Below are 13,456 nucleotides of genomic sequence, written 5' to 3'. Positions count from 1 at the left end.
ACTGTATATATTTACACAGTCTATCTCAAGAAATGAAACCAACAATATCCTGTTACACCCTTCATATACTTGGCTCTCTTTCTTTCCCCGCCTCAGCCCTCTTCCCTCACTCCCTCAATATCACATCCCTCCCCTTTCCCTGTTCCGACTCCCACCCCTGGTTCCTCCTTGCAGTCATCAAATTCTTGTCTTTGGGTGTTTAAACATTTCTCTTTACTTATAATAATGGTATTATTAAATATTTTCCTTTGTAAGACTGACTTTGAGTTTGCTAAGCATAATATTCTCTGGCTTTGTCCATGTCTTGAGGCATTTAGGAAGGTTGTTGTTTCTTATTGATGCATAATATTCCATAGTATGAATGTACCATAGCTTGTTTATCCATTCTTCTACAATTGTGGTTTTTGGTTATTTCCATATTTTTACTATTGTGGAAACTTCTGCAATAAACACAGATGTGCACGTTTGTTTGTGCTGTATTCTTTTTTTTCTTTGGAGTATATAGCCAGCAGAGAGATTGCTGGATCATAAGATACTTGTATTTGCATTTGTTTTAGAAAGTATCGTGCTTATTTCCATCATGGTTGTACAATTTTACAGTCCCAGGTAATCACTACAAATTTGAGTGAAATCTTTAAAATTTGTCTAGTGAATATGGTCCTGTATCTCAACCAAAAGGAGGAGTTGTAACCTGTTGCAACTCTAGAGACATGTTCAAAAGGTATGGTAGCATCATAAGCACTAAGACAAACAAACAAACTTCAATCTGGAAGTCTTCAGCATCTAACAACTATACATAGTGGCCCTATGTATAAATACGCCGTAATGAAACCCCACAGGTACGATCATTGCGATGCCTGAGCCCACTGTGCAGCTGCTGTATCTGTGCATCTCGTTCAGGTCCTCTTTTCACCGACTCCCTGCTTTACATTACAAAGCATGGCATCCTTCTCTGTGGATTGATCTCTCCTAATAACATGTTCAAGACTTGCCATCCAATAGCTATAGCTTCTTACGTTGTTTTTGTTTAAAAAGAAATTATACTGGAGTTTTATTTAAAACCTCTTCTCAAACTAACCAGAAATCTTAGTCCTATTCTCTTCACGTATTATGCCAAATTCTGAAGCTACATAATAACTGATAACTAGTAATAACCTTAACCTCCTCTCTTCCCTCAAGGTCCATGCCTATTTTGCTTGTCATGTTTAAATCATTCTGTCTATGCAGATGCAATTAAACATTTAACATTTTATTTCACTTTTCAAATTATCTGTGAGGTTAAATAAAATATCTTAAAATTATTTATATATATAAATTGTTTCTGAGTACCTGTGCAGTTGCTGTCAAGCTAATTCTAACTTATGGTGACCCCAGGAGGGTCAGAGTAGAACTGTGCTCGATAGGGTTTCCAATGGCTGACTGTGGAACCAGACTGGATGGACTCAAACCATCAACGTTTCAGTTAACAATTGAGCACATTAACCATGAATACCACACCCAGGGACTTCTTCACCAGCCAAGTTTTAATATGTATTATCCAATAAACGGTTTGTGCCAGAATCTACTCCGAGCTTTGCTATAGATAGAATTCGAAGATCTTAGAATGACACTTACATAATCCTTTCCTTGAATGCCAATGGAACCTGTAATTTACTTCCAACCAATAGATAGCTAGTATAAAAAATGTTACATCAGTTATCAATTTTTGGCCTAAACTATAAATGCATCTGTTATATGTCTTATGGTAACCAGTGGGATTTATTTAAGACTGTCATCAAAAATTGACACTTCACAAACATTTTTTCCTGAGCTTATTCTTTTCCTTTCATTCTTACATGTTTTCCAAACCATACAGAAGTATTCACTTTCTATGATGGCTCCTTTGCTGGCATTAAGTTTAAAGTATAAGAATTTTCTTTTAAAGTAATGCTGTCCAACTGAACTTTCTGTGGTAATGCGCTTTCTAATACAATGACTATTAGCCACATCTACCTACTGAATACTCGGAACTGTGGCTAGTGCAATTGAAAATTTTCAAAATCTTATTTTAATTTAAATAGTGTAAAGTGTAAGTAGCCACAGGTGGTTGCCACATTACATTGTTATTGTCACTTGTCATCAAGTCGGCTCCACTTCATGACGACTCCATCCATTGCTAGATTGAGATGCTGCCTGGGCCAGTGCCATACAACAGTTGCTGCTACTTGGTCAATCATCTCATTGAAGGTTCTCCTCATTTATTCTGACTTTGTCAAACATGACTCCTTTTTATTAAAATCTAAACTTTTCACTTAGAATTCAAACTAAAAATATAGTCAAGAATGTGTATTTCTAAGCTATCCATAAAGATATTTGTCAGATTAGTAATTTTTTAAAAGGAAACAATCCAACACTCAATAAGAGAATCCTACTTAAATCATATTTTTAAAATAAATTCAGCCTACTTTCTATTTCTATACATGTTTATACATCATACACATATTTCTGTATTAGACATATATTGTAAGATTTGAAGTACAACAAGCTAGTTATGCAGTGGAGTTGGACTTTCTTCCATTACAGAATGTAGTGTCCTGTCCTGATCTATTCTAATAGTTCACTACAGCTCCCAGCTATCACTGGTTATACAACATCCCTCTAGTTATGACCATTAGTTTTCAATGTTTTCTCCGTGCAAAACTGATCACTGCCATCTCTCATCTGTTCACATTAACTTTGTTTAAAATTCCCACTATATCCTCCTCCCCACCCTGTACCCAGAATACATGTTCAACAAAGCCCAAGGTAAGACTGATGGCATACTGGTTGAAAACAGTTTTAAACAAATTTGTGCTATGATCTCAGTCTAGTCTATCCAGATAATTAGTGTAAGCTACAGAATACACACACACACACACACACACACACACACAGCCAGAAAATATATACCTCCTCATTTCATAGTTTACTTCCCCACAACCCTCGAACTCGCACCTCTGAAAACAGGGCATATCTTACAATCACTAGCTTATTATTTTAAATTCAGAGATGATCTCCAAATTTGGGTGGGATTATACTCAGGTCATATTTTGGCTCTCGCGGAATGATCTTAAATTTACAATCTTTTCTTTGATGCTGAATGTGATGTCATTACTCATGAATTTGTCATTTCCAGCACAGTAAACCATATATTGCTTGATTCAAAATGGCCAAACCAGTTTGTGTTAGCTTACCATTTCTGATGAATGCCAATTTTTCTGAGATTCATGTATTCCACAGTCTAATTGTTAATGGATGTTTGAAGTTACTTCTGCTCATTTCGAGTAGTGCCTCATCAGCAAAAGAAAAGTCCCATGTCATTAAGGTCAACTCTACTCTAAGCAAGCAGTTCCTCCCCTTCTCGCACGCTCAGACAATAATCTGCTGCTATTTAAAAGGTTCTCAGTGGCTATATCCTCATAAATGAACGGCCTTTTCCCCTAGTCTGTTCTTAGTCTGGAAGCTCTGCTGCAATCTACTTGTATTTAAAACACTAGTGGCACAGTTAAGGAGCCATGTTGGCATACTGGTTATATGTTGGGCAGCTAACCCCAAGGTTAACAGTTTGAAACCAGTAGCTAATCAACAGGAAAAAGACAACGCTTTCTATTCCTGTAAACGAGAGTTACAGTCTCAGAAACCCATAGTAGCAGTTCTACCCAATCCTAAGGGGTCACTGTGAGTTGGAATAGACTCCAAAGCACGGAGCGAGTGGCATGGCTTCTAGATCCACAGCAAAATGCAGCCCACTGCAGTACAACAAACTGACAACAAGTGAGGGTTGTTATTATTCAATGACTTGCATTATTCAAATCTTACCCTTTGGAATAATTCTGCTGCATAATGTGTTTCCTACTGTATTTCACTACCAAGACATTTTCGGAAATGAAATAGAGGGCAGAAAAATAATAAGAATGGAAAATGGGAAGATGAAGTAGGCTTACATTTATAGTTTAAACTATTTTAAATGTTTTAAAAATAAATATTCTATTATTTTAAATAGGAGACATGAGACATAAATATCACATAAAGGAAAAATATAGTAAGCCCAGCCCGTCTTTCATTTTTCTTTTTAAACAGTTTTATTGGCACTTCATTCACATATCACACAATTCAATAGTTCAAACATATCACAATCAATTTTAGAACATTTTCTTCTTCCTTGTACTCAATGTTGTTAGTGTTAATCCTGTCTTTCTAGATGAAAAAAACTATCTGAAAATGTTTTTCACATAACTACTTTAGATCTTTAAAGAATGGTTCTGAGAGTCATCCAGTGGCAAATATTTCTAAGCAGCACTGATTCTGAATGATAGAATTATAACTATCTAAAACATATTTTGTTAAATTCTGACCTTTGGATTATAACGGCAAAAGCTGTCAAGCTAAGTTTTTCAAGACCAAATGTGAGATGAAGCAATCTGGCTTCTGCCCAACTTTTAACCTGCATTTATAATAATTTGGAAAATATTCCTATAAGGCTAAGTAATTACAATGAGTAGATTGTCACCTAAATGTGGCCTATGTTACATGTTATCCTTTCCTTTATCCTTCTTACTGAGCAGAACACAGCAGTATATGGGCTCTAATAGGCATTCCTATAATGTCCCTGCTGCCAAGACAGATAAAAAGGAAGCAGTAAACATAGGAAGCATGGCAGCAGTTTCCCATTCTGAGGTATATTCATTGAAAGTGGCTCTCTGCCTTCACCTTCTTCTTGACATCACCTAGAGACCTGTGCGAGCCTTGGAGATGCATCCACTGCCATTGGATTCACAAGACTTTTCACCCACCGACCTGTGATCTTCCTGCATTCTACATTATTACATGTGGCTGCATGAGTCTGAAGAGGCACTTGTGAACTAGTGTAGGACTTATAGGCTTGATCTGGACTGGACTGGGATGTTTTCTTGATATATAAGTACTCCTTGATATGAAGCTCTTTCTTATAAATTTTTTTGAAGTGAATAATGCATTTCCTGAGATGGGTACCATACATATCCAGAATAACTGCTAGTATTATATCCAAAGGCTAATACCAAATTAAGTTAACTTAGGCAGGAGCATAAAAAACATGCAACAAAAAAATCATCTAGCATTTGAAATGTGCTAGAAAGGAGTTTAAAGCATATGACTGAATATACAAGGGGGCAACCCCCACCCTCACCCCCTGCCACTGACAAAAAAGGAAAAAAACTCCACTGGGCGGAGCTTTCATAGTATGCATTTTTCCCAACATATTTCCTACTAGGCAAGCATAAAGCAACTCGCTCTGAGTTAGTGCACCGAGTTGGTACACCCAGTTGCATTGCCTGGGAAGGTTCTCTCTGGTCACAGTGAATTTTTTGCATAAAAGCAGTTTTGCTCTAACCTCGTTTTTGTGATGGGTGATTTAAGAGAACAGCATGCAGCTGTGAAATTTTGTTTCCTCTTTGTGGTAAAATGCCGCAGAAACTATTATAACACAGCTTATAAGGACAGCACTATGGGAACAACTCTAGCATACAAATGGTTTTCTCATTTCAAAAAAGGTGAAATGTCAATTAATGAAAAACCTCGTTTTGGATGTCCATCAACTTCCCAAACAGACAAAAATGTTGACAAAATTTGTACATTTGTGCATTGTGTACAGCCCACTGAAGAGATGGGGATGTTATCTGGATTTTCTTGGAGCTGGGTTCAGTGAATTTTAACAGAAGATTTGGGCAACTGCAAAATTTGTACCTTGGGTTCTGACTGACCAGCCAAAAGAGCATCCACTGGATACATGCTGTGCTTTGAAAGAACAGCTCGGGATGTGACAGACACTTTTTTCCAAGGTCATTACAACACATGGTGCTATTCTTACGACCTTAAAAGCAAACATCAATTAAGCCATTTGAAGTCACCATCATCACCTCACCAAAAACAAACCTCATTAAGTATAATCAAAGATCAAAATGTTGATCATTTGTATTTTATATATAAGGGGGAGAGTGCATTTGGAGTTTGTTCCACCAGGTCCAGGTTTAATTAAGCTTTCTATTTAAAGGTTCTGAAAAAATTGCATAACACTGCAACAAAAAGGCCCAATTCATGGCAGACAAGGGGGTTTTTCCACAACAGTGGTCCAGTTTGGGGCAAAAAAAAACAAAACAGCATGCCTCTCTTGCCCCAAACAACTTACTCACCTGACCTCACTCCTTGTGATTTCTTTGGGTTTCCACGAATGAAAAGAGACATGAAAGGATAGCAATTTGGCAACTTAGAAGAGGTGAGGAAAAAATGAGGGAGGTACTGTCAGCCATCCAAACATGAGTTTGGGAAAATGTTTCCAAGAATGGAATCACAGATTTGACAAATGTATTAAGTGTAACGGAGAGTACTTTGAAGGTGATAAGGCTGTTTCATGGAAAAATTTAAATACAGCTTTGAAAAAAAAATTCTGGGCTTTTTTTTTTGGGGGGGGGTGGGGGGGTATCCCATCACATTACTATAATTATTGTACAAGTCCATCACAGCAACCAACACCAACCCCTCCAAAATAATAATCCGGGATTATTAGCTAAGGAGTCTGACAGCATGGTGAATTATACATGGGAGCTGCTAACCACAAGGTCAGTATTTTAAAATTACCAGTTGTTTTCCTGGTAATTTTAGATGAGGCTTTCTGCTTCCATAGTGGTTTATAGCCTAGGAAACACATAGAGGCAAATCTACTCTGTCCTGCCCTATAGGGTCATTATGAGTCAGAAACAACTTAATAGCAATGAATTTGGCTTTTGGTTCTTCAGCTGGCCTAAACAAGACATAAAATAGCAGTTATAACAGTACAAAAATCAGAACTCTACCCAAATACAACCTCTTGGATGCCACATACAGTATTAACTCAAGTTTGGCTCTGGTGGCTAAAGTTGATTACCATATACACGCAAGTATAAGCCAATCCAAGTATCAGCCATGGCACCTAATTTTACCACAAAAACTGCATTAAAAATGTGCTTAAAACTCGACTTATACACGAGTATATACAGTACATTCTGAGAGGAAAGTAGATCTCTTAAACCAGGGGTCCTCAAACTATGGCCCGCAGGCCACATGTGGCCCACCAAGGACATTTATCCAGCCCACCGGGTGTTTTTGCCGCTGCTGCCTGTCCTGCTTAGCAGCCGACTCATCCAGTGTGTATAGGAATTTGTTCAGTTTCGGTTTTTTTTTTAACTACAGTCCGTCCCTCCAACAGTCTGAGGGACAGTGAACTGGCCCCATTTAAAAAGTTTGAGGACCCCTGTCTTAAACGGTCAACTAAAATATTTCCCATAAATAAGTTTGCTGATTTAAAAGAGACAAAACAAACAATTCCTTACTCCAGATTCCTTACTCCTCAAATCTAAATATTGGTTTGAATAGCTTTTTTTAAAAGGAGGATAGTAAAACTAAAGTGGATTTGCAGTCATTAGTGACATACAAATTCATTTCAATCATTAAAAAAAAGAAAAAAGTTTGCTAAGAAAGCTAACCACTATCAAAATCAAGAATGTCATACAGATTTTCAAAATTGCTAAGATAGAATAAAAAGAGAGGAAGAGGGAAGAGAAAATAAGAGACAGAATCAAAGAATATCATAAACAAACCATTCATAACATGATTAAAGAACACATATGTCATTTATCTTTTAAAAAATGAGAACCTAAAAAATAATGATAATAAAGAAAAACCTCACTAAAAACACTAAAGAAAAATGAAGAAAGTCTAAGAAAATAACCGGTATGTAGCTTATGTTATGAGTCAACAACAAATCATAAATCATGTCTGCTTTAAATTTTTAGATATGTCCAATATCCTAGTGAGAAACAGTGCAGCAGTACAAACAGTAACAGTATTAATCACAGTAGTAGTAATACTAATAATAGTAATAACTAAAAAAGTAATGATGCTAAAAGTAGAAAAATGAAAAGGGGGATAAAATACGAAAATGGAAAGGAATGGGGAGATGAAACATAAATACAATTAATGTGTTCATGCTAAATTTTAAGATACTGAAGAAGGGAAAGTGAACAAAATAAACTCTAAACAAAGGGAAAAAATGCAAGTCCATGGTGGAATGAATTCCCTTCTGCAGCCAAATAATATCATCAAAACACTATACCAGTCAATGGATAGCAAGCAAAGAACATTTGAAACACTGTATGACAGTGCTTCATATCCTTCAACTCTGAGCTATTTTTCCCCAGTTAATACCAGATATATTGTCAAGATCAGACCTACTGTTAACTATACATTAAAAACTTTTACTTCACAGACAAACTTGGACTGATTTTTTTACTACCTTAATAAGCCAAACTTCTGGAGGGCTTGAATTGTGAAGCTCCCATAGCATTCTACAGTACAAGGTATTCAAACAGTATTTGAAATGTGGCTGCTCACCACAGAAAATGACACTTTTTCTACGTCAAAAAGTCTATACAGCAATTGGAAAACTATTTTCAAAAAGAAATGCAAATTATTTAGCCAAAAGATCAATTTTTAAGAATGAAAACCATTCTTAATAGGCACTACAGTTTGGCAGTATCTACCCAATAAAAGAGTTTTGAACAGTTTGAATCCAATGTGAACCTGTTGCTCTCCTTGTACAACTGAGATACTGTTCTATTTCACCTTATCCAAAGCTTCATTTAATTTGCTATTCAATATAGCAGAACTCTAATATGAAGACTAAATAACTTCATAAATAAATGTCAGTGCAAAACTAGTCAAAGAAAACAGAGGAAACATCTAAGAAGCAAACTATGGATAAAGGTATACGCATGGGTATGTGTATATATGTAAATATATTAATTCACAAAAATAGATATTGTATATATATGACAATACACTGAGGTAGTGGAGGGACTTTGGGCCTGTGCTCACGCCCTCCCTCAACGCAGGAACACTTTGTTCTAACAACCTGACAACCTGGAATTCTGTGGTGCTCACCCTCCCGGCACAATCACTGAAGACAAATGGGTGCATAAGCAAATGTGAAGAAAGCAGATGGTGACCGGCTATCAAAAGATATACCGTCTGGGGACTTTAAGGCTTGAAGTTAAACAAGAGGTCATCTAGCAGAGTAGCGATAAGCCCACATGGAAGAAGCACACCAGCCTGTGCTATCAAGAGGTGTCAATGTGATCGGGTAACAGGTATCAGAAGACCCAAAACCAACAAACAAAAACATACTGTTGAGAACAAGGAGGGGTCAAAGGAGAGACCCCAAACCCATCTATAGACAATGGGACATCCCCTCACAGAAGGGTCACAAGGAAGGGAGGAGTCAACCGGGGCACAGTACAGCACTGATGAAACACACATTATTCCTTGAGGGTTCCTCACTATCATGACTCCCCACTATCATGACCCAGTCCTGCCTTTCACTGTGGGATGGGAGCACATACACTGGTTCAGTTAAGAGATAAGAGCTCACAACCCACGGAATCCAGGAACAGGAAAGGGAGTAGCAATACCAGGAGGGTAAGGGAAAGTGGGGAGTGGAGGGGAGAAAGGGGGAACCAAACACAATGATCAACACATACACACACACAGACACGCGTGTGCTACACAACAGAAACGAGGGGAGGGGACAGCAGTCTGTTTAAGATATGAAAATAATAGTAATTTATCATTTATCAAGGGGTCACGAGGGCGGGGGCGGAGGTGGGGAAGAGGAGCTGATACCAAGGGCTCAATAGAAAAGTGTTTAGAAAATAATGATGGCAACATATGTATAAATAAGTTGATACAATTGATGTATGGATTGTTATAAGAGCTGTAAGTTCCCCCAATAAAATGATCTTTTAATGATAATAAAAAAACTAGTTCCTATACAGTGAAGTTAAATATATTCCATAGTTCTAATTTCTCCAAGCTGCTATGTCAGTCCACTGTTTCTGACAACACCCTCCCTTTCTCCTCCCCTCTTGTCCTCCATTAGGTTCTGAAATTTGTGTCTCACAGAACTGTACTTTCAATTAAATGGTTTACTGGAATGGAACTCAGGACACATTACTGAATCATGTGGAAAATAATTAGGAAATAACAGGATAAACTCAGGATGCAACCAGCCAATCAGGGCAGATTTCTCAAAGGTTAACCCTTGGTACAAAAATGCTCCCTACTGGTACAGTTCTTGATTAGCACTTCAGACAGTTCAATGCCACTGGGGCCGCTCTGTCACTGGACTCTGTTACTAACTGGCCCTGCTCATAGACATTCTAGAACTTTGTCCCATTCTCTTAACTGCAGCTATCCTAACAACAGCTTAATCAGCCTCTCCACCACGAACTGGCCCATTCACAGCCTGGGGGGGGAGAGGGGGGCGCGCCAGAGTGGGCTACACACTGAACTGCTAGTCACAGGTCAGCAGTTCAAACCCACCAGCCATTCTGCAGGAGAAAGATGAGGCTCTGCTCCCATAAAGATTTAAAGTTTCATAGGGTGTCAAAGTTTTATAGTTTCACAAAGTTTCATGTCCTATAGGGTGGTTATGCATCAGAAACAACTCAATGGCAATAAGTTATCAGCTTGCTCAACTATCTTTGCTTTCAACGGCCACTCTGCTGTTAACTGGCCCAGCTGACAACAGTTTAGCAGCTTGTTCAGCTCTCTTAAGCTGTCCTGTGCAGTCAGGACTCGGCCATCAGGCCTCTCTGCCATTGGTTGGTCTAGCTCACAGCCAGGGCGGCACCTTTTGACACCACCTGAGTTCCATATGGCTCTGCTTCTCTTCCAGCCCAACTCTTAATCAGCATCTCTCTCTCTCTCTCTCACTCAACTAGGAAGCCATGAAAATCTCTGAATTTCCTCCATTTATATATCCTGATCCTGATATGGATCACAGTTCAGCCAATCCTCAACTCCTGAGATGTCAATTGACTCAGTTCGTATTACTACCTGAGGCCAGACTAAAGTATCTAACCATCAAAGTTGTTGACAACTTACCCATGAAATATCAACCAAACCAGAGAATCTCCTGGGCTAAAGTAATAAACCCACCACGGTATAAAACAACCAGGGAGTCCTCCCAGCAAGTTGCACCTCAAAAACTATACAGCCAAAATAACAAACAATTCCTCAAGGTTAAGGGGGAGGAGGAGAATGTACTAAGCTTCCCCAGCACCAAAAAAAATAATAATAATAAGGCAAAATATTGCATAATACTCTGTAAACTCATTATTGTCCTGTCAAAGGGTCTCTGAATTGAATTTTCAAATGAACTATAAGGATTCATAGTCTGAGAAACCTTAAGGAGCCATTCTAGGGGGGAGCAGGGAGGGAGGGGAAAAATGAGGACCTAATGTGGGGGGTTTAAATGGAGAGAAAATGTTTTGAGAAACGATGTACAAATGTGCTTTACACAATTGATGTGTGTATGGATTGGGATAACAGTTGTATGAGCCCCTAATAAAATGTTTAAAAAAAAAAAAAAAAAGGAGCCATTCTACTCTGCCCTATAGGGTCAGAATTGTCTTGATGGCTGTAGGTTTATTCCCAATACCTCTGAACAGGTCATGGTACATTACAGGCATTCAATAAATTGTTAAATAAATGTATTCTATTTCCTTGACTTGAAGCTAATAGTTAATTACAAGAATACTTTTTAATTTCCAAGTACAGCAGAAAGGCATAATACATATAATAATACTAAATTCCTACAACAGCCCTGGTCAGAGGGAGATATTATTCTCACCCCAATTTACAAGTGAATAAACTTTGGCAGGTAAGTTTCAGTATCATGGAAAATACCCCAAGCCAGGAAAACCTAGGGCTTGGAAAGAGCCACCATGCTTGGATCTAGGACGCACACTAGCTTTCTCATTAAAGAACACTGCCTTGCCCAGGGTCGGAGGGAAGAGAGTACTGGGCATAAACTCACGGCCACTGAATCGGTGCAACTCGGAAATGGACTCTGATCTACTGGGAATGACACTGCTTTACTTGAAAGACAAGTTAGGGTAGTTGCTAATACTACCTCTAATTTTTAAGCCAGAAACTCCACCTCTAAGGTATTTATACTGAAGAAATATCCACTTACAGGCAATGATGTTTAACAAAATATTGTATAAGCAAAACAAAGAAACAATCTAGGCCATCAACAATAACATTGAGTACACCAGAACTGTCAAATCTTATGAAGCAGTTAAAAAGTATGGAAATGTGTCTAAACCATAGTGCTAAGCAGGAAAAAGTCCGACATTTAGTGTGATCCCTTTAATGTGTCAAAACAACAATAGAAGTAAACCTTCCATGTGTGTGTAGGTATACACATAAATTGTTTTTGTTAGATAAAGAGTAAGCACCAGACTCTGTTTCCCTTCAGAAAGAGTCGGAGAAGGCCAAAGGGGTCTTTACAGTCTCTGTAATCCTATACTAGGCAAAGCTTTCTAAAAACCATAATACAGACAATGTATATGAGAAACAAGGAATTAATCTAGCTTAAATCTTTACCCCATTTAGCACAGCAACAAGGCGGCCTATGTTTGGGCAGAACAGTATCATAGCAATTCAAATACAAGTTCATCTATGATATACTATAAACACTTATAAGGAAACAAAACAGTAAACTTTACCTTTCTTGAAGCATAGATGTCAAAAAATGGCTTATTTCTGACACTAAATGGTTCTTGTGTTTTGTCAATGAGACCAGTCTTCATTTTTTCATGTCGAGGATTTATTATTTCTCGTTCTATACACTGTAGACGAGTATTAAAATCACAATCTCCAACTGGCTGTGCCTGAATTAAATGAGATGATATTAAATTTGTAATTCTTTCTTATTCACAAGTAGGGCAAAAATGTTAAGATCTGGTAAATCTGCATGGATAGTACATGAATATTCTTTATACTGTTGACACTCTCAGACATATTTTAATCTTCATATATTTATTAAAATTTGAAATCTGTTCTCTAAGACTAAGAAGTGAACCTGCATTGGACACATATTAAAGTAAGAGCTAAATATCAAGAGGCAGAGGAGAGAGCACTTTTTTCCCCCACAAAGCCACGCCCACCCTTTATTTATCTAAGATCTATGATAAAAATGAAGCCAATTCTGGGAAACATTCTTTTTCAGGAATAAAGTAGTCACAAATAAAGAGTCAAACTAATCTTTTCTGTTCTTTAAGTTCTTAATTTTGAAATTCTAAGCTTCAAATATAGAAATTCAACCCAAAAACTGAGATATGTACTACACTGAAACTTTCCTGGAACGGGGAAAAGGGCTGAGGCCTGTCTTACATTAGCCTGGACTAAGGCAATCCTGAATTTTAATACAGCAATCTACTAAAATAAGGTTTGTTCCAAAAAAAAATAAAACTCTTGCAAAAATTTTTCAAGTCTTCAAACTTTAAAGCTAAAAAACCCTCATAATTCCATAATTCTTAATGCTTTTCAATCTGACTTGAATATTAAATGATTAAACAAT

General features: G+C 37.6%; 1 protein-coding gene across 2 annotated transcripts in view; it reads right to left on the bottom strand.

Annotated features, from left to right (window-relative positions):
- RNGTT (RNA guanylyltransferase and 5'-phosphatase) overlaps positions 1 to 13,456 on the bottom strand; it is a 279,701-nt gene that overhangs the window by 176,225 nt on the left and 90,020 nt on the right. For both annotated transcript variants that reach the window (XM_045294543.1, XM_004696250.4), the window contains exon 11: positions 12,603 to 12,767. In XM_045294543.1, the coding sequence (XP_045150478.1) occupies positions 12,603 to 12,767 (165 nt within the window). The remainder of the gene's footprint in view (positions 1 to 12,602; positions 12,768 to 13,456) is intronic.

This window comes from Echinops telfairi, unplaced genomic scaffold (genome assembly GCF_000313985.2).
Source record: "Echinops telfairi isolate 266 unplaced genomic scaffold, ASM31398v2 ScPeMD7_3533;HRSCAF=4204_0, whole genome shotgun sequence".
Classification (NCBI taxonomy): domain Eukaryota; kingdom Metazoa; phylum Chordata; class Mammalia; order Afrosoricida; family Tenrecidae; genus Echinops; species Echinops telfairi.
The sequence above is the reverse complement of the archived record's forward strand: the minus strand, read 5'-3'. Positions and strand labels throughout refer to the sequence as shown.